At 42.0% G+C, this 21,398-nt stretch overlaps 1 protein-coding gene across 1 annotated transcript; it reads left to right on the top strand.

Annotated features, from left to right (window-relative positions):
* The first annotated feature begins 384 nt into the window (after positions 1-384).
* Positions 385-20,222, top strand: FOSL1 (FOS like 1, AP-1 transcription factor subunit). Its single transcript, XM_066583792.1, has 4 exons — positions 385-567; positions 14,786-14,980; positions 16,551-16,658; positions 17,716-20,222. Exons 1-4 carry the CDS (start codon positions 409-411, stop codon positions 18,151-18,153), a joined length of 900 nt encoding a protein of 299 aa, XP_066439889.1. The 5' UTR covers positions 385-408; the 3' UTR covers positions 18,154-20,222.
* The last annotated feature ends 1,176 nt before the right edge of the window (positions 20,223-21,398 follow it).

Here is a 21,398-nt window from a genome sequence, read left to right as displayed (position 1 = left end):
AACAGACGCACCGAGCGAAGGGTTTTCCTCTCACTGAGGAAGTGTGACCTTATAAGGGCATGTACGTCACCGCTGTGGGTAATCCTAGGAACGTACCATTTGGGTGAGAGGGAGGGTAGAGCAGGGGGAATGTAAAACTTGTTAGCGAGCTTTTACGTAGCCATATATAGATTTTGAGTGACTCGATCGACTCCCTACTATTTATAACAGAGTACGTGATAGAAAGCCACTACTAATCGAATACAATACTGTTCTTGTAACGGTTTTTCTTATTTTTTCGCTCCCCTGAAAAGCTTCGACTTGGTTAATCCTTAATCAATCGTGCCGAGGAATTCCCATTGATAAAAATGAGCAGCGTAGATCACTGAGTCAGTGTGAGCGTGACAGAGCAGAAGTAACTTCCAGACCATGTACAGAGACTTCTCGGGGACTTTCCCTCCGCAGGATTTAGGGTGCAGCAGCGGCAGCGGCAGCCACAGCCCCAGTGACCCCGGGACTGCTCAGGTGTTTGGGAGCATCGCGATGGGGCACAGCATGAGATGTACACCTCCGGAGGAGCAGCAACAAGTGAGTTCAGGATTACTTACGAAATACACTAACATTTACTTTCTGCCATCTGATGATCTGAACAGACGGACATATTGGGGTACATGTATCCATGGATCAAACTCGCTCCCTCCATATTTATGAATTAATACACTTTTTAGGGGGATGTCTTCATTGGGGGACAGTTTTACAGCTTTTTACATATTTTGTAAAATATTTGATGTGACAGGAGTAGAAATAGTGGACATACTGTACATAAACTACATGACCCCCTCCCTCTCTTGTATAGTGAATATCCTCATAGAATAGGCTGATCAGTAGTAAATCTCACGTGGTGATTCATTATAGCTGTAACGTTAATGCCATGTTTCCTGAGGCCGGTACAATCCTGCATTTGTATTGGTTTCTGGTAAGAGGCATTATCTCCATTGCCCGGGACAATTGGTGCTGGATTATCACTCAGCTTCTGAGTACACTGAACTGCATTTCCTAGTGTAAACTGTGCCCCCTGAGGCTGTGTTCACACCAACAATTTTTCTGCCCAATTTCCAGACTGAAAAAACTGGTCTGAAATCAGTCGGAAATAGAATATATGAATTTCAATGCTTTGCTTTTTTTACTCAGACGATCAGTTGGAGTGAAAAAGGTTGCAGTTTGCCCTGTTTTGCTGTAACTTTCATTAAAAAATCATCCATTCAAGTGTATAGGTGCATTTAAAAAATGGATTGCACTTGGTTGGTGCAAGTTCAATCCAATTTAAATGCAGGTAACCATGGCAACCAGAATCTTAAAAAAAATTAGCTTTTTTTCAGCTTGCGAAAAACACACGCACAGAAGACAGAGGTTGTGCTGAAAAATTGAAAAAAAAAATAAGAACAATTTCTATGGACCATATTCACAAATGCCGATGTGAATATATCCGAAGGCAACTTTCACGTGGATTTTTTTTTTTTCTTTACTTTTTTAAAACATTTATACAGGCTTTTTTGGGGGCAATTTTGAATCAAACAACTTTTTGTTTGTTCTATAGGCTTTTCTATAGGAAAAGAAATGTTAGAAAATAACACCATATGCAGTGCAAACTGTGATTCAGGAGCAAACAACAACAAGCCAAAAATGCATAACAATTAGAAAAATACGATTACAGGGAACACAGTGGGGGATATTTATTAAGAACACCGTTTCAAATGCCAGTCTGAATATAATCTCCATCGGTGCATGAGCTACCTAATGCAGTGTTTCCCAACCTATAAAGCCTTGGGGCACCCATGAGCGAAAACTTTTACTGCGGGGTACCCCTACCAAAATGGGCGTGTGGTCAGGGGGCTTAACATAACATATGATTTTTACCTCTGTTATTCCAGTGGGCCCCAGTAGTTACAGTGCCCATTTTCAGCGGCCCCAGTAGTAATCAAAGCCCCTTCTCAGTGGTTGCAGTAGTAATATTGCCCCCCATTTATGTCATCTGGAATAATGCTTCCCCCTTATTGCCCAATCAATAAAGCTCTGTTTTGTGTTTTCTTTATAATTAATAATGCTCCCCTTATTGCCTGTCATTAAAAATGCTGGCCTTTGCTTTCCTTGTCAGTAATAATAATCCCCCTTGTTTCCCCTGTCAGTAATAATGCTGCCACTTCTTGTCCCCATCAGCAATAGTGCACCCAGTCTCTCTTATGCTGTATAATTAAAAATATATATATTCTCACCTCCTTGCTGTTCAAGCTGCTCTGCTCCAGCGATCCTTCTTTCCACTCCAGTCCTTACTGACATCTGGGTTGCACTGTTACACGTGATCGCTGTGTCCAATTGGCACAGTGGTCACATGGCACATGGCTACACAACCAGAGGTCCGGCGGAACCGGACTGTTGGAAAAGCAGAGGTGGGTATACTGTTTTGTTCTACTTTATACCCTCACCAGGCCACCTTGTAAACTGGAGTCTAAGGGAGATGCCTGTAGCAGCTGCAGTTGTGGACGGCCATAGCATGTGACCCGCCCACCTGGATTTTTCCTGGTTGACTGAATGGCAAATCCACCTCTGGTGTCACGGCATCCTGGTTGGGAATCAATGGCCTAACGTATGAAGAGGGTCATGCCTCTTCGCATGCTAAAGTACATGTGCACCTACACAGAAATCTTCACCAGTCATAAGCTGGAGTAGCATAGTTTGTAAGGCCGAAAAAAACACATCCATTCAGTTCAGTCTATTACCCCCTCCTGCCCTCCCCCAATCTTGATCTAGAGGAAGGCAAAAAAAAAAAAACAAGGGGGTAGAAGCCAATTTTTCTCATTTAAGGAAAAGAAATTCCTTCCTCATTCCAATCTAGCAATCGGACTAATCCCTGGATCACCGACCCTTCTGAAGTCCCACGTGATTATAACATAATTTTGTATTGCTCAAGAAAGATGTCCAGGCCCCTCTTGAACCCTTTTAGTGAGTTTGCCACCACCATATCCTCCTTACAGTAAAGAACCCCCTTCTATGTTGGTGTAGAAACTTTCTTTCCTTTAAATCTATAGATGATGCCCCCTTGTTACAGTCACTATCCTTGGTATAAATAGATAATAGGAGAGATCTCTGTATTGTCCCCTGATAAATTTATACATAGTTATTAGGTCGCCCCTCAGCCATCTTTTTTTCTAAACTAAATAATCCTAATTTTGATAACCTCTCTGGGTATTGTAGTCCGCCCATTTCATTTATTACTTTAGTTGCCTGCTTTTGTACCCACTCAAGTTCTGATGTAAGCTTCTTGAGTGCCGGTGACCAAAACTGTACACAGTATTCTATGTGTGGTCTAACCAGAGACTTGTTAAGGGGAAGAACAATGTTCTGATCATGTGACCCTAGACCTCTCTTCATGCACCCCATGATCCTATTTGCCTTGGCAGCAGCTGCCTGACACTGGTTGCTCCAGTTAAGCTCATAGTTAACTAAAATCCCCAAGCCTTTTCCATATCGATGTTACCCAGTGGTTTCCAATTTAGCATCTAATGGTGACATGCATTTCCCTGCCCATGTTTAGAACCTTACATTTATTAGTGTTAAATCTCACTTGCCACTTTTCGTCCCAAGCCCCCAACTTATCTAGATCCTCTTGTAACTGCATTTTGCCCTCTCTTGTGTTAATTTTTTACATAGTTTTGTCATCTGCAAATATTGATATTTTACTGTGAAATCCTTCTACCAGGTCACTAATAAATATATGAAAAATAATAAGCCCTAAAACTGACCCCTGTGGTACCCCACTAGTAACGGTGACCCCATCAGAGTATGTACCATTTATAACCAACCTCTACTTTCTATCACCCAGACGAAGCATTCTCATTTTATACAACAACCTTTTATGTGGCACAGTAGTAAATGTTTTGGGAAAAGTCCAGATACACAAGATCCAGTGACTCTCCTCGGTCCAGTCTAGAACTTGCCTTCTTGTAGAAGCTGATCAGGTTGGTTTGTCAGGAGCTGTCTCTCATAAACCCATGCTGATACCAAGTGATACAGCTATTTTTCTTGAGGTCCTCCAGGATAGCTTCTGTTAGAAACCCTTCAAACATTTTACACACAATGGAAGTAAGACTTACCGGCCTATAGTCGCCAGGTTCACTTTCTGACCCCTTTTGGCTACGCGCCAATCCTGTGACCCTGTCACTATAAAGTCCTTACATATAAGAAACAAGGGTATGTAGAGTAGAGAAAATTTACACCAGTTTATGGCATAAATCTTTATCTATAAAATACAAATTCTGTTTGTTTTGTGTTGTATACAAATCCACAGTTCTGGTCTGATTTGAGTGAAATTCTGCATGAAGGTTCTTCAGCACCAGGCGACGAATACTGGCATACCTAAAAATCGAAAACTCAGACTTCCCCTGTAATTATTGTTGCCAATAGCAACCAATCACAGCTCTGCTTTCATCTCTTCTACTGCTGAGGTAAAATGAAAGCTGAGCTGTGATTGGTTGCTATTTCCTATACTGCTGAGGTAAAATGAAAGCTATGCTGTGATTGGTTGCCAACACAGATTTTCTTTTGGTGTGCTTTCATAAAAGTGTGGTGCTGGGCTCATTTTTGTGGCACACTTTGTATATTCCAGGACTGCTATTCATAAAATTGCCATGCAATGCAATTTGCCTAGTTATATCTAAGTCTGTTGAGCTGTGGTGGTCACACCCTCTCCTGACAAGCCATGCCTTCTTGTTTTTAAATTAAAAAAGTGGTGTAAATGCCAAAATTTTTTCACAACTGAGGTTTACGTCAAAAGTTGCAAATTTTATACTTCATATTTTGTGTGATAAAGTACCCATAATGCCTCTTCAAACAGCTGATCAGCAGAGCTGGTGGGTGACAGACCCTCATTGATGTGATATTGTTGGCCCATAGTCTTAATCCAGGAAAACCCCTTCAGCAATCCCCAAATTTGCCTAGAACAATGTGAAGCAATGCAATGTTGCTACACAAGCACTAAACCACTGTACTGGTGACAATGGCAATTCAAAGTGACCACTTCATTATTGAATTACTTTTTGAATTTGCTTTCTACAGACATCTATGGGAGTTCTTGTTGCCTGGCTACTAAAAATAAAATCTCTCTAGCAACTAATGACTGCAGTAACTTGTCCAACCAAGTCTAATGAAGGAATTTAATGCACATTTGTTGGCAGGAAATCTGTAATTAGCATTTACATGGACTATGCTTTGTTTTGAGATGAGGCCCATTTACACGGAGCGAGGATCGCTCAAATGACAGTTTGAGTGACAGTTTTGAGCGATCATCATTGCATGACCCTAAATGGCTAATTAGCTACTTAAGAGTTATGCAGACACAGCAGGATACTGCAATAGCTCCGAGAACAATGCAGCTGTTTTGTATATGCAAACAGCTGTCTTGTTCTCGGCGCTTTCAGCTGGTGTCCAGCTGAGAACTGTTAGCGGGATACCAGCTGAAAGAATACTATCAGTGCCGCCTGCTGAGATATCAGCATGCGATGCTGATAAGGCTCATCGCTCATTTCTAGCTGGCTAGAAATGAGCGATGAACGAACGGTGCATGATGGCCGCGCGTTTAGATGCAACGATTATCGCTTAAAAGATGGCTTTTGAGCAATAATTGTTGTCTGAATACGTCTATCGGCTGCTTTCACACGAGCGTACTACGGATGCAATGTGTTTCGGCCTGACCAGGGGCATAACTATAGAGGTTGCAGTTGCACCCGGACCCCGCGAGCCTTAGGGGACCCATAAGGTCTCTCTTCTGCATAGAGGGAGCCCAGTACTATGAATAAAGCATTGTAGTTGGGTGCTCTGTTACAGATTTTGCATTGGGGCCTAGAAACCTCAAGTTATGCTTCTGGGCCTAACCATGGGTCAACTGCCCATAACTCTTGCAATCATAGAGATCTATAATGTTGTGAGTTCAGGTCAGTAGATTCAGGGTCATTCCAGAACATTTGCTTGTAAAACAAAGACAAAAAATAGTTTGCATTGTGCTTATGTGAAAGTGGCCCTATAGCTGTGAGGTATAAAAATAGAGTTTTGAGTGTGAAGTTTCTCAACAGATAGCCATGTTTTTTCATTGACCAATGTCACATAAAAGGCTAATAAGGACATGTTGCATGAATGAGAACAAAACAGTGACCTAGTGTATTATAGCGCAAACTGGCTAACATTTCAGCCGCACAGAGCTGCTAAAGACAAAAGGTTCTGTTATGGCAAAAAATACCTCTGAAGAGATGTGTAATACTGTACAAAACATATAAAAAATGGTACATATAGCATGCTAGGTACATTTCTTTGGCTGAGGTCATAGTTAGTATAGATGTATACTAATACTTCAGCACAATATAGCACAATTTTAACAAATTTCACATGTCGTATGACTACTCAAAGCCATTCTCTTTCTGTTAACCCTTTGCAATCCAATTTTGGATTCAGTGTTTCCTAGGGGGTTTTCTCTTTCTGCCATTATATAATGGTGCCATCTGCTGGCTAGAGCCAGTACTGCGGTATGAGACCTGCTGGAGAGCGCCCCCCCCCCCCCAACAACAGAGCAGCCAGTAATATACAGTAAGAATACCCTGCCGGATGTCTTTAGACATTGGACCTGTACAGCCTTCAATCAGAATGTCTGAAGACGTCACAGTGGCTTGGAAAGGGTTAAAGAGGTTTTCCAAGTAATTAGTGGCAGTAGGAGCATGTATTATAAATAAAAAACACAAACCCAGTACTCTCCTCTGCTGCTGCGCTCCAGTAGTTTGTTTACAGGAGCTGCAGTGGTCACGTGCATTATTTAACAGCATGATCACTGTGACACGTGCCATGTATTCAACAGTTTTTTGGTTTTTTTTAATGTGTGCGATATGCAACCTAATTCTACCAGCTACATAATGTGTATGCGTGCCTTCCAACTGTCCTCCTGTGGGCAGAAATAAGGTTTTAATATACTGCTGCCAGAGGTGTCTGAAATTGGCTTCTCACCCTTTCCCTAAAGAAAGAAACATGCATGGTTGGCTTGGTTTTTGTGGAAGCTGGAGAACATAGGTTGGACATACACATAGGTCAGCTATCTCTCTTCTATGGTCTCAAATCTAATGACCATTGCAGTTCTGTACCGTGTGATTTTTCTCTGTTTTGCATATGGCGATAATCATCATAACCCAATTTGCTTATAATACCCACATAAATGGCATTAACTGATCTACTGCCATTGTTTCCTATTGATATCAATTTCACAACAATTTAGTTTATTATTATCTGTGATTTATCTATCAAAAGCTTGTTCTCACAAGGCTCTTCTTTAGAACTTCAGGTACTCTATGAATCAATGCTGACGTTTTTGCTGATGTCAATAATGTTTTGTACAAAATGTCCTAAATGTGTTCACTGCATTTACAGTAGTATACAACAGTCAATGCATAGATTATTCTTGGGAGTGGTAAGACACAGCAGCACATCAACAGTTCTCTTTCCATGACCAGAGGTGGATTTCCCTTCCTGCAACCTGTAGAGTAATCGCAGGGTGAACAAAGTGACTGGTCACAAAGCAAGAAAAAAATTCAGTGCTGCTATATGGCATCGTAGAAAAATATAGGTAGAACTTACTTCACCGGAGACTTCACCAGGGGATGCCATCAAGCCCCCCAATCCTGGTATGCGAGTCACTATTACTGGGCCAACATGGGTGTCCTTTACTACTAGGGTCACTATTACTCTTGGGGCCAATATGGGGGTCACTATTACTGGAGTCACTATGGAGACCCTATTGCTACTGGTGTCAGTATTACTACTGCGGACACTATTATATATAGTCTTACAATTACAATCATCCTCTTGAAGGCAACGATAAGGGGTCATGCCCACGGCTGGGGCGGAAATCTCGCAGAATCGGAACCCCCCAGAGACCCCATACACTCCTTTCCGGATCCGTGGTGAGAGTCTCTGCATATGCAATGTAGCGCTGGACAGTGACGCGATTTCCTGCCATACTTCCGCTATGCTCACAGAGTGGCATATTGTGAGACTGACCACTTCCATTGACTGCAATGGAAGCCGTCAGCGCAATTTTCCGCGATGAATAGGACATGCTGCAATTCTCACCCACAAGCAAAAAAAATCGCAGTTGATTTCCGTTCGTGGGCAGGGGAGAATCTGTTAACATGGCATGTCTATGGACGGCTATTGCCGAGGGTTTTGCAGCAGGTGTCTGACCGCGAATCCCGCAGCAATTCTCTGTCCGCGGGCATTTGCCCTAAGACTGATGTGGGCCTCAGTGAAAATGAGTTGGACACCCCTGATATAATGTAACAAGCATCTCTTGTTCTTTTTAAATAGATGAAAAAATTGTGACATTAATCCTCTGCAGGATAAGGACATATTCTGACCACCTGTATCTCTATATCCATTAATAAATTCCTTTCTGCCAATAATTCTCACATCTGCTAACACTATTGGGACTTAGCAAGAAAGTGCTACAAAGAGTTCTTCTCTTTGCACTTACCACCGAGAACCACCAGGCCATAAACATCCTATAGGGCTTGTCCCACAAACAGAACTGATAAGTATCTGAGCCTTGGGTTGACCATTGGGAACCCACCAATCACAAGATCGGGGATCCTGAATGTCCCTGAAAGTATGTACATGTGACCACCACTTCATTCAATCACTTCATTCATTTCAATGGTACTACCAAAGATAGCTGAGTGCTTGAACTCCAGTAGTCCCATAGAAATGAATGTAGTGATAGTGCACAGGTGACGACTGCGCCAATCAATCAGTGGACATTCATGACCCCGATCTCATGATCAGCGGGGGTCCCAGCAGTCAGCCCCCCACCGATCAGATACTTATCACATGTTTTGTAGATGGAGGATTGGTCTTGTCAGGAATAGGTATTGAATATTCTAGTGTAGTGTAATAAATTGGCTTTGGTTTATCACAATGTCTTCATACTCCCTGTTTGTGAAGTAGTCTATATTAATATTTACAGTTGTTGCTGTGGTTTTACCGTAATTGATGCCCCAACTGCTTTGATTTGTTCCAAGAACTGCTTTTGATATTAAATGTAAGGATCATGTTTTTTATGAGGTTTTCCAGCCTTGTGTTATTTCCCATTGAAATAAATGGAAAAGAAAGCCACAAATGTGTGATGAATAAACCAAGAATTTCATCAAGTAAATTGGGAATTTTTTATTTTTTTTTCACACACAATTTATTGTGGATTTAGTTTGTCAATTTAGACAGAATATTTGCAACAAAGCTGATGGCAATCAAAAGTCCATAATAAATACTTTGTGTGGGAAAAAATATTTACAATGCAAGTGGATGGCATTTATACAAAACACCATTCACACAAGTTCTGCAGGGGATTGTTGGTGTGCTGTGGGCTCTCAAATCTGCAGCATACTCAATCTATTGCTACATTAGAAAGTGAATGCATTGAAAACCTCAGCAAAAACACTGTTTTGCTGATGCAGTTTTTACTGCACCCCAACCTCCTCATGTGAATACAGCCTAAGGGCTTTTTCACATGGGCGTATTTTTCTTCAGTATTTTGTGAGCCAAAGCCAGAGGTGGAACGTATAGAGAGAACAGTTACAGTGGCCCCTTCCAACACGGTGGAGGTGACAGCCGGGCCAGCAGCAAATTCTGTAATGGCGAAAAAGGGACGCCAGGGACACTGAAAGCGTGGCTGCTTGGACGGCTGCTACACTCAGCACAGGGAAAAACACCAGGACCTGTGAGCCTGAGAAAGGGGACCATCAGAAGCGTAACTTGAAGCTTCTGAGCCCCAATGCAAAATCTGTAACAGGGCCCCCAACTATAATGCTTTATTCATAGTCCTGGGCTCCCTATATGGAGAAGTGCAGCTTTATGGGCCCCTTAAAGCTCCTGGGCCCGGGTGCAACCGCATCCCCTATAGTTACGCCCCTGGGGACCATGGCCTGCAGCCAATAACAAACAGGGGGTGTCAGCCCCCTGTCAAACTCCTTGTATCTTGGCTCCACCAGGACTTCCGGTGGCGTCAAGATACACTAATACCACTGCAGTGTGACTCCCAGAACCGCCAGCAGGTAAATGACACTGTTTATAGGTATTTTATGTTAGATTTGTTACAAGTTGCATGCTATGCCCTAGTATTGTTATTGTACTTTTTACAGAGGCTGACTATCAGCTGAAAAATCACTAAAATGAGCGGTTTGGGGGTTTTTTTTGGCCGACAGTCATGTTATACCATGTAAAAGCAGGACTTGACAGGTTAGTGAGCAAGAAATTGCTCACTAGTTGCTTCATTGTGGCTCACTAAAATGATGGAACTAATGAACGACTTTTCGCTCAGTGTAAACAGGCAGTTGTTCATCTTTTAATGACTACCAGTTCACAGTGAATGGAAGCCAGAAGAGATCTCCTCTCTACCCCCGTTCACTGAACGACTATCATTCCTGAGTGAAAGCATAGGAGCAATAGTTGTCCCGTGTAATAGTACCCTTACATGGAGAACACGGCTGTCCATAAGTGCATAAGCAGTTTTTCCCCATACAATAATTGGCGGATGGGTACATTGCTATTACATAATACTGTCTCTTCCACTAAGACTAGGAAGAACTTTGTCCTCTACTCTTGCCCAGGCTGTATGTTGAAGTGTGTGTGGAGGATACAAAATCAAGCCACCAGCAGCAGGGTTCACAAAGTGAATGGTGGAGCAGGTAGCTGATGTCGTTTTGCTCCACCAGTGTATTCAGCAGTATCTGCATCCTGAGAATATTGCTACAGTTGAAAGTGGACATATTGGGAGATGTGGCAGAATGGTTCAGAGCTATGTCCAGACCTCATCAGGCAATGAGCACACCTCATACTTTGAGAATCGCTGCTCTAGACATGGGGAATGCCCTTCTCTTATAAATAAAAAGACCATTGGCTAGATCCAGAGGTGTAACTTGAAGCTCCTGGGCCTCAATGCAAAACCTGTAACGGGCCCACAACTATAATTCTTTATTCATAGTACTAAGGCTCCTGGGCCTGGGTGCAACCACATCCCCTGCATCCCCTATAGTTATGCCAGTGGCTCGATCTCTGTAATGGCATTGATATATCTGCACATTAATTCGCCCAACTCTTCACTGTCTCCTGTACAAACCAAGTAGACTTCCATTTGCTATTCTTTCTGTGTACTGCAAAGCTCTGTCTTCATCTATGACACGGTATCCCATGTGCAATTAGACTAGTGATTTATATAATGCTAAAACTATACAGATTCTTTTAGCCTATCATAGCTCATGTAATGTTAGTGAATCAGTTTAAATCTATCACAGTTCCGAACACAGTTTGAAAAATTCTGTACTTTTTGGTGCATATTTGACTCCATTTCCAACTTTATAATACCTCTTCAGTGCAAAAAAAAAGTTTCACTAAGTCGACTTCACGTGGGGTAATCTTCATTAATGTTGGTTTGTCTTTTGTTTTGTTTTTTTTGTTTTTTTTTAATGGAGACATGACCACCTCAAGTGCCAAACCTGCAGCATCATGCTCATAGAACGTGATGATGCAGCTGCTCATTGGCTGCAGCACTGGATCCCAGGAGCTGCAGAAGGGTAAGTATATTTCTGTTTATTATTTTCACAGAGGGGGTCCTATTGAAAAGGGGTTGTTCAGTAACCAGACAACCTCTTTAATGAATTTATCTACAATGATTTGTGCCAAAATTCTGGTTTTAAAAAAAACAAAAAAAACTGCCAGAATTCTATCACAACTAAACTAATAAATCCGCCATAGTTTGCTCTCCTTGTCGACTTCTAGCCCATTTTGATACTTACCGTGATCTTATGTGCCTCATAAGCAAACAAGATTATGGTAAATAACAAAATGGGCTATAAGTCCATGATCTTATATTCCATATCAGCAGTTACCTAGCACTGGTTGGTCCAGTAGACGCAGACCGATCCCACCAGCAAAAATAAGAAGGGATATCCAAGGAGGAAAGAAATAAGCCCACAGTGGTGTAATAATATAAAACAAGTAATACACTCCTATCGCACTCCCATTCCTTCGCTATTTGGTCCCATGCTGGTCTTCACTTCTGGATGCAGGGCCTGATGGATATGTGACTGCTGTAGCCAATCAATTGGTGCAGTGGTGACATGACCATGAGGATGTGCAACCATCCGGTAGTGAAGACCAAAGGAGGACTTCACCGGAGGAACAAGAGAGTAGTAAGGAGTGGAGACAGGTGTGTATTACTATATATATGTTATTAGCAAGAGATTTGACGAGTATAGCAAATCATGGCACACAAGTGCAATTTCAGTTGCGGTCAGCCAGAATTATCAACCCCAAACTACTTTTTCAAGCAAAGAAACCTCAAAATGGCCTAGGCAGTGACCTACCTGTAAATGAGGGTACCTACAAAAATAGCAGTAAGTCACTTATAAGACCATCCACTGGACTTCTAAGCTCACAATGAGCAGAGATATCCATTAATAAAATACAAGTTATACTGACTCTTTCCCAATAAAACTACATATCAATCTGCTCAGCTCCTCCTGCTCCATAACATGCTGCCTGCAGTTTGGACACCATGTTCAAATTCACAGATTGTCTTTAAATACAGCTTTTCTGAGTTTTGCTAACAATTGCAAGACATGCTGAGCCAGTAGCCATTTGTAGTCAAATGGTATCAGAATTTTTATTGCCATGTGGCATATCTCTGGTGGACGTGTCATTTATACTAGTTCATGTATTTTCCCCCCAGTACCAGTATCTTTCTTATGGTTTTTTTTTGTTTTTTTTTTGCATTGAATGACATGTAGACAGACAATATTCATAATCTTAGCAAGATCCACTGTAGAACTTATTGGAACACATGGCTACAGTGAGGCTCAGCAGACACCCCAGGGCTAAGACTGGTGATACATTTGCTTAAGCTTTGTGTGTTTAGTCAGTTTAGCTAACAGGAAATGATATCATAGGTTGACCCATAGTTCTGATACGTTTCATATTTATTTATTGACTGATGTGTTTTTGGAAAATCTATGCATGAATGTAACAGTCTGCACTAAATGCAAATAAAAAGTGACTAGTTCATTTAAGAAAAAGTATCACTTTCAGATGTGATGCTCAACTGAGTAATAAAGAATAGTGAGTATAACTCCCCTTGGTCCAAGTATGCTAAAGTTCACTATGAGTAGTAGCATATAATGCTAAACTATATGAAAGTATTGCTCACATAAACTCCCAACACTTGGAGATGGGACAGAGGGACATTTATAATTATGTGTACTGCGCATAGCACATTTTGCAGCATCCTAGTCCTTCAGTAGCAATTCCAACCATAGTTCCACTATAAATATTCCAGCCACAGTGACTATATAATATTATACACTTAGCTAGCTTTTATGAGCAGAAAGTTACATGGAAGCAGTCAGTGAGTTGCCACTTGCTGGTAACTCCTTCTGGTATTAGTGTATCTTGATGCCACCGGAAGCTAGGGGTTTTGACAGGAGGAACGCCCCTGTCACACACCCCCAGCTCCCGATTGGGTCAAAGTTTTAAGGTCCTAGCAGCGTGTACATACATGTAAGGTGTAGCTGCAGGTTTAGGATGACCCTTACTTATCCAGTTAGTGTTCCTGGTTGGTTGAAACCCATTGCTGCCACAGTCGCTGTGTGCTCCGACGTGCTTGCAGTGCAGGGAGGCTGTACGCCACTTCTCCTTTCTTCTGGGCGCTGTTGTGTCCGTGCTCCCGGTCGGCGAGGTTACACTTATGGTCCCCACTGCCCTACAGCCTTCCCCAGAGGGTCCCTGTCCCCCTTCCTCAGTGTAACCCACTGCGGCCGCTGCTCCCTCACTATCTCCCACCATCGCTGTGTGCTCCGATGTGCTGGCACTGCAGGGAGGCTGTACGCCTGCTCTGGGTGTCTCTTCTGGCCGCTGTAGGCTCCCTGCTCCCGGGTGCCGAAGTTACACCAACAAGAGGAGGGGGGGGGGGGGCACGGCTGGCCACTCTGAACAGCAGGCCAAGGTGAAAATTGCCTGGCAATGCACTGCTAGAAGAAAGTGACTGGGTGGGGGGCTGGCCGCAGGTAAGGCCGCCACACAGTGCAGTGGAATGCTTGCTGCAGACCCCACTCTCCACTTCCCTTCCACATGGGGCTGCGCGGCTGCAGCAGGGTCCACTGTCTACATTGTACATTTTAACTTTAGTGGCCTGCTAGGACCTTCAGGTGAAGTACCTCTTCAGCCAATCACGTACAGGGGGGTGTCACTTCCCTGTCAATCTTGACTCCACCAGGAGTTCTTGGTGGTGTCAAGATACACTAATACCACTCCTTCTTCCTGTGCCAAATGGCACTAGAGGAGACTGTTAGGATACAAGTGTATTAGCCTTGCAAGTTAGAATTTGGAACTGTGCTTCTGGCTTATGGGTTGTTGGGAGGTATAAACAAAATAAATGATCTTAGCTAAAGATGGAGGAGCAGTAATACAGCGTGATCCAGTCTCTAGAAATTAACATTGTATTTTGATTATTACTTTAATGTCCTTGCTAAGACATCACTGTATATACTGGTGACAGAATTAATATAAATAAGGAATACTACACAGATTCTACCTAATATGTCCATTCACACCTAACATTATCAATCTAAGGAAAGATGCTTTATATGATGTGCTTATTCTTCATGAATATTTCGCATTTATCTAACATGAACTCATTTGATAATCAAATTCTTGTCATTCTCTTTCACAGAAATATCCAATTCATACATCTTCTGGTCCTTTTATCCCAACAATAAATGCAATAGCTTCAAGCCAAGACCTTAACTGGATGGTTCAACCGAGTGTTAGACCGCTGTCATTACCGCCTTACCATAGTCCGCGTCACGGTGTTATCAGAAGCATGGGGGGAGCTTTAAGCATGGGACGAAGAAGACAAGGTGACCATGTACGTAGTCAAATCATTAATACATTCTAGGTGCTTGTTTTTTGTTTTGTTTTTTTTGACTGGTTTATGTACCTTAATGAAGGCATTGTATTTGCTATATGATATAGGCCTTTATAAAACTAGATAGACACGATGTTTGCTACGCGAACATAAAATGGGTTCATTCATATTTGCGATGTTTCCCTGTGTGGCACTGCATTGCAATGCTATGCAGGGAAGAAAATCACAGCATATTCTGTCTTTTTTTCGATATCGCCTAATGTTTGAAAACAATGAGAGAACATTGCGATCCCCTGCCACGGCTGTGACAACTGCGCCGCGGGATTCCTTCAGCCCTGCAGGGATGCAAGGCTGTTTCCATGTGAAAACTCCTCGCATCCAGGGGTTTCCACATGGCTTGCGAGGGTGATAACAGGCCATGATTCTCGGCCTAATATCGCCCTCGCCAGTGTGAAGAAACTCTGACTCTCCCTAGCGGTGCTGTTGGCTGAAGCACAACAGCACCGCTAGACTTATCATAGGAACTTTGAACATGCCTGACAGGTCACTCAATGTATCAAACTCAAATTGTATGATTCTACAACTGTGATGAGGATGTCACAAATCTAATGACATCAAACTCATCCACCAAAGGTCACGCAAAGGGGTTAAAGTGTGATGCAAGAAAAAGCCTGTAGGTTTTTTATATTAGATGTGCACATCTTCCTTTGAACACCATTAATACAGTTTATGGTATGTATTAATTGTCCTGCAAAAAAAAGTAACTATATAAATACATTTCATTACTTATTTTGCATAGATCCTGGATTGCTGACATTTTCCAGCATCCCTCGTCTCTTGTTTTATCGGCTTTACACCAGATGGTGTCTCAATGTAGAGAAACTTACAAACTAATAAACAGTTGGGGATGTATCTGACAAGCTTGATGACTGTTTCCAATGGCAAACAGCTAAACCATGAATACTGCTCGGGACCATCAGTCAGTGGTAACTCTGGATCACTACAAGAGAACTACTGCAATGTGTTGAACAAAATTACTTTATCTTTTATGCGGACCGTATCTATACATAAACTGTAAAGTGGTGTTCACAGGTGAACATAGACTCTATGTACAGTATATTTTTTATGAGTACACCATGTAATTTAAGGGTTAAAACTGTAGTTTGCCTAAAGTCAAACTAGCTACACATGTACCGGAAACAGTTGACGGGCGACTCATAGACCTATGGCATGAGTCAGAAGAAAAAAAAGCTAGGAAATGTGTGCCAAACCACAACGTGAAGCAGGATAAGCATTAATGGCTGACTCATTGGGTCACACACACTGCCAATACTTCTACTCACGAAGAAATCAGACCTCATTCATTCCAGGGTGCGCTAATGCAGCATAGCCTATGTACATTGTAAGCACACAGGATTCTCACTATGCACCATCTTCCCACCAAAATTTCTTTCTAAACATTTGTAGTATAACTACTAGTCAAATAGTATTATGGGATAGTGTGTATATATAGCATTGTTACCATTTAGTAGCAGTAGTTTTAATTCTAATTACTTGTACTTCTGCACAGCTGTCACAGGAGGAAGAAGAGAGACGGAAAGTTCGTAGGGAGAGGAATAAGATTGCTGCTGCTAAATGCAGGAACCGACGCAAGGAGCTCACAGATTACCTACAGGCTGTAAGTACAAAGAGCAGAGGAGACTGAGATGTCACAAAATAAAGAACAGGACACATGTATAGAGGGGGTCACTTATAATGGCTGAGATGCCTATACAAGTTTTCGTTTACATGTGTCAAATAAGCAGATTGTGTGTATTGCTGTGAAGGGTGTGCCGTATGTCATATTTCCTGGGACATTTATTTGATATTGATTATATTATTGCTGCTCTTTATTGAGGTGTTCTATGACCTATTGCTGTCGTAGATGTATGCAGTGGCATAATTCCTATAGTGTCAAACTACTTTATAGTAACTGATCTCCTTCAGCAACTTACTATCACAAATTCATAGCCTTTGTCTGCAGAGATGACTAGAGCGAGGTCACTGCATACAGATTTTCACAGCTTCCATTGACTGAATCAATCTTAGTGGTGGTTGTATGCAGCCAAAATGTTATCATATAAACTTATGCATATGTAAAGGGAAGCAGTGGATTTGGGGCTGCTTATCTGAAAAATGGAACTCCAACCCCTGAAAGGGAACCTGTCAGCACATTTGAGCCCCATAAAATACTTTATAGGTTTCAAAGGTGAGGTAGCAGGGGTCCAAGGAGCTGCTTGATATACTCCCCCAATCCTGAGCTATGCCCCCAAGAAATCAGCATGTGCACAGTGTGTGACTCTTTTCAGAAGGATATGTGCACATGCCCTCTGTCTTTTGCTCACACTGTGTCAGGGTGTTCATTTCTTGGTGATAGGGGTCAGCGCTGGAACAGGGGACCCAGTGAGGATGAGACACAGCTTCCCAAAACCCTCTTTCACCTTTGAGCCCCGTAATATAGTTTTTAGACCTGACAGTTTTCCTTTGAATTAAGCATTCGTGGGAGCTCTCCATGAGAATGACCCTTTATCTTTGTCTTGAGAATAACTGATATTAGAGTAGATGTAAGAGAAAGTAGGTGAAATATGGTAGAATTACAAACTATACTTTTAGCAATAATTGTCAAAGTATAAAAAAAATTGAAGAGACTTTTCAAGGATTCAGAAGTTGTTGGTTTTTTTTTTCTACTATTTTAGGAGACGGACAAACTTGAAGAGGAAAAGTCATCTTTGCAAAAAGAGATAGCTGAACTGCAGAAACAAAAAGACAAGCTAGAACTGATCCTTGATGCTCACCAGCCCATCTGCAAGGTGCCCCGAAACCACCAACCTGCCCAGCAGGCAGACTCTTATAAGATGCTTAAAGAAGAGCCACAGGAAGAATCAACAAAAGGCCCCAAAGTGAAACTCCCAAGAATTGAGCTCAGCAACACAGTTCTTGAACCTGAAGCTCTTCACACTCCTACGTTGATGAAAACTCCATCTATTACACCCTTTACACCAAATCTAGTCTTCACTTATCCTGGAATCCAGGAGTCTTGTTCTACTGCGCACCGTAGGCTCAGTAGCAGCAGTAGTAGTGCCGGTGACCAGAGTCCAAACTCCCTCAGCTCATCCACAATATTGACTCTTTAAGGAAATCTTTAGTAGGGAGTTGTGTTCATAAGTCTTACACTATGTCTAAAGGGTTTAACAATTGACTTTTGCCAGTATGAATACTGTTCTTCTATAGGATTTAATTCACTCAAGTATGGCATGATATCACGTTCTCTTGAAGGGTGTTCATGTACTTCGTTTAAGAGATTTGTTAGATGCGTGACCTCCTTTTTATATGGTCACAAGTTTATTCAGTAATAGAGCTATATTAGACCACAGGGTCACAGGTAAGAGCGGAGCTGACATTTAACTGCATGATCACTGTTATTAGGAGATAAACGGCAGAGCCGAAAATAGTTTATTTAGTTGTGGGGCATGTTTAAAAGTAACAGCAGAGCTGGTCTACTCTGCATTAAAGTATATTTTTATATGCCTATTGTTTAGGGGTGGCATATGTACATTTTGATAATGGTACATTTATGAATTACCCTCAATGAAAGCGTTTTCATGTTTTTGACTTACTGTGCACCTTTAACTCACAAAATCTACATTTAATACTGTATGGAAAAAATATATTTTATATATATATATATATATAACATACCATTGTTGCTCTTGTGTAAAATGTGTGTTACGATTCCTTAGGATATTTCATAACTTCCCAAAGTTTAGGGTATATGGGCAAGTTTGGTTCAGGTTTGTTTATTCTGTCAAAACCAGCATGGACTCCAAAAAGAGAAGTAATAATAATCTTTATTTATATGGCGCCAACATATTCTGCAGCGCTGCTGATAGCAGAAGTATGGTGCAGGATTAAAGCCTCTGCTCCTGCAATCAAGCAAGAGCAGGTCAGGTCCTTGGCTATCAGACACAGCTGATGATCCACAGGAGAAGAGAGAAGAGAGAAGAATTTTTAAGCGATTCTGCTTTCCCAGCTACATAGTGCTCAATGAGTGCTATGACCTGAAAAATTGAAGGATTACTTACACTATGCGACACGGCAATCACGTGACCACCGGGTGCCCCCTGTTACAGCAGAGCTGCAGAGTCCTGGGAGACCCTGATCAGCTCTGCCAGTGACTATTGCCACTACAGGGGATGTTTACTCGTGTTACTAGGGCTCCTATGGATGTCCCAGCTACAGTGCAAAAATGTAAAATAAAAGAAGACTGACTCCCAGAGGTCTTCTATGACATCATTTTGAGACATAAATGTTAAAAAAAAATAGTTACAAAAATAAGTTTTAAAAAGTTATAGAATAAAATAAAAATATACATTAAAAAATCCCCAAAAGAGGTGTCTGGTCTTTTAGGGTCAAACAATCTGGTCCTAAAGGGATTAAACTTTTTCTCCTTTTTATGATCTACAAATGATTTTTAACTTCAAAAACTGCATTAAAAAAACTGAACAAAACCTGATCAATAACTGCACATGTGACTATACTCTTAGGATGCAACTCAAGTCAGAAGTTTAGTGACAAATGTGTTTCTCTGCCTATCACAGCAGTCAGGTCTGATCTCAGTCAAATCCAGATTATTTCTGTGCCTCAATTACACAACGCGTCTGATTAATTTACTTAAAGGAACACTAAACCTAGAAATCAAGGATAAAAGTAAATAGAAGAAAAGCTTTCCAATGGTGATCAGTCTGTTTTAGGAACTGTAAAAAAATCCTGCAAACAGTCTTGAAGAAATCCTGAAGAAACGGGTTTAATTTCCTCTTGATCCCTTCCATCTTAGGCCCCTGTCCACAGGCGAGGCTAGCGATATTCCTCCACAGGGGAGAGAACTGACGGTTCTCTGCGGTGAGCCTATCTGACAGATAGGCTCACCACAGAGAATCGCGGCATGATGTGATTTGAGTCCCACTCACGGAGAATTGCTAGGATTCTCCACTTGCGGACAGGGGGCTGCGCTTTCCATAGCAACGCTATGGAAAGCTTGCACTGCGTTACTCGCAGCTGGATTATCACTGCGAGTAACGCAATGCAATATCGCCTGTAGACAGGAGGCCTTAGGGTGAGAGCGTGGGTATTTATATGCCTGTTCTACTATTTAATACATAGGATAAAAGGGAGGAGGCTCCTGCTGCAGCCAGTTGCTTTATGGTCAGAGAAGGTTCTATATATATATATATTTTTTTTTGTTTGTTTCAAATGTTTTATCTTCTATAGAATAAAGATATGCAATTATATTATAATTTTCCCATGCAGGAGGCACATTAATATACTTGTAGAAGCATAGTCAAACACTGGTATAAACAGTAAATAAAAAACAAACTAAAGAAAGACAAATTATAAACATCCACACAGGGTATTGGGCATATTACGTTCATTGAGATTTTAACAAAGTGTAAGCCTTTTTACACGCAAAAATAATCTTTCAATCTGAAAAATTTAGAGATGTATTTGCATAAAGTGTTAATGGCCATTAATACATTTATCTGCATTTGCATGTTAAGGACCTCCCATGAGTTGCTTGCAGAGCCCCGTTTAAACACACATTCCATTGTGCTCCTCGCCTATAGTGTAAACATGCCGCTGGTAAAACATCCTGCAGTCTTTTGAAAGATGAGCCAAAAAACATTCAAATGGAATGTATTTGCTCAGTCTTTCAGTTGCTGAACAATGGATTTTAACTAGAGATGAGCGAGCACCAAAATGCTCGGGTGCTCGTTACTCGGGACGAAATTTTCGCGATGCTCGAGGGTTCGTTTCGAATAACGAACCCCATTGAAGTCAATGGGCGACCCGAGCATTTTTGTATTTCGCCGATGCTCGTTAAGGTTTCCATGTGTGAAAATCTGGGCAATTCAAGAAAGTGATGGGAACGACACAGCAACGGATAGGGCAGGCGAGGGGCTACATGTTGGGCTGCATCTCAAGTTCACAGGTCCCACTATTAAGCCACAATACCGGCAAGAGTGGGCCCCCCCCCCCCTCCCAACAATTTTTACTTCTGAAAAGCCCTCATTAGCAATGCATACCTTAGCTAAGCACCACACTACCTCCAACAAAGCACAATCACTGCCTGCATGACACTCCACTGCCACTTCTCCTGGGTTACATGCTGCCCAACCCCCCTCCCCCCGCACGACACAGTGTCCACAGCGCACACCAAAGTGTCCCTGCGCAGCCGTCAGCTGCCCTCATGCCACACCACCCTCATGTCTATTTATAAGTGCGTCTGCCATGAGGAGGAACTGCAGGCACACACTGCAGAGGGTTGGCACGGCTAGGCAGCGACCCTCTTTAAAAGGGGTGGGGCAATAGCCCACAATGCTGT

Source organism: Eleutherodactylus coqui, chromosome 11, assembly GCF_035609145.1.
Source record: "Eleutherodactylus coqui strain aEleCoq1 chromosome 11, aEleCoq1.hap1, whole genome shotgun sequence".
Lineage (NCBI taxonomy): Eukaryota > Metazoa > Chordata > Amphibia > Anura > Eleutherodactylidae > Eleutherodactylus > Eleutherodactylus coqui.
Note: the sequence above shows the minus strand (reverse complement) of the source record. Positions and strands in the feature narration are given on the sequence as shown.

Coding starts and splice junctions, on each gene's coding strand:
- FOSL1 (XM_066583792.1), top strand. CDS start 409: ATGTACAGAGACTTCTCGGGGACTTTCCCTCCGCAGGATTTAGGGTGC. Junction 14,981..16,550: donor GAAGAAGACAAGGTGACCAT/GTACGTAGTCAA, acceptor ACTTCTGCACAG/CTGTCACAGGAGGAAGAAGA. Junction 16,659..17,715: donor TCACAGATTACCTACAGGCT/GTAAGTACAAAG, acceptor CTACTATTTTAG/GAGACGGACAAACTTGAAGA.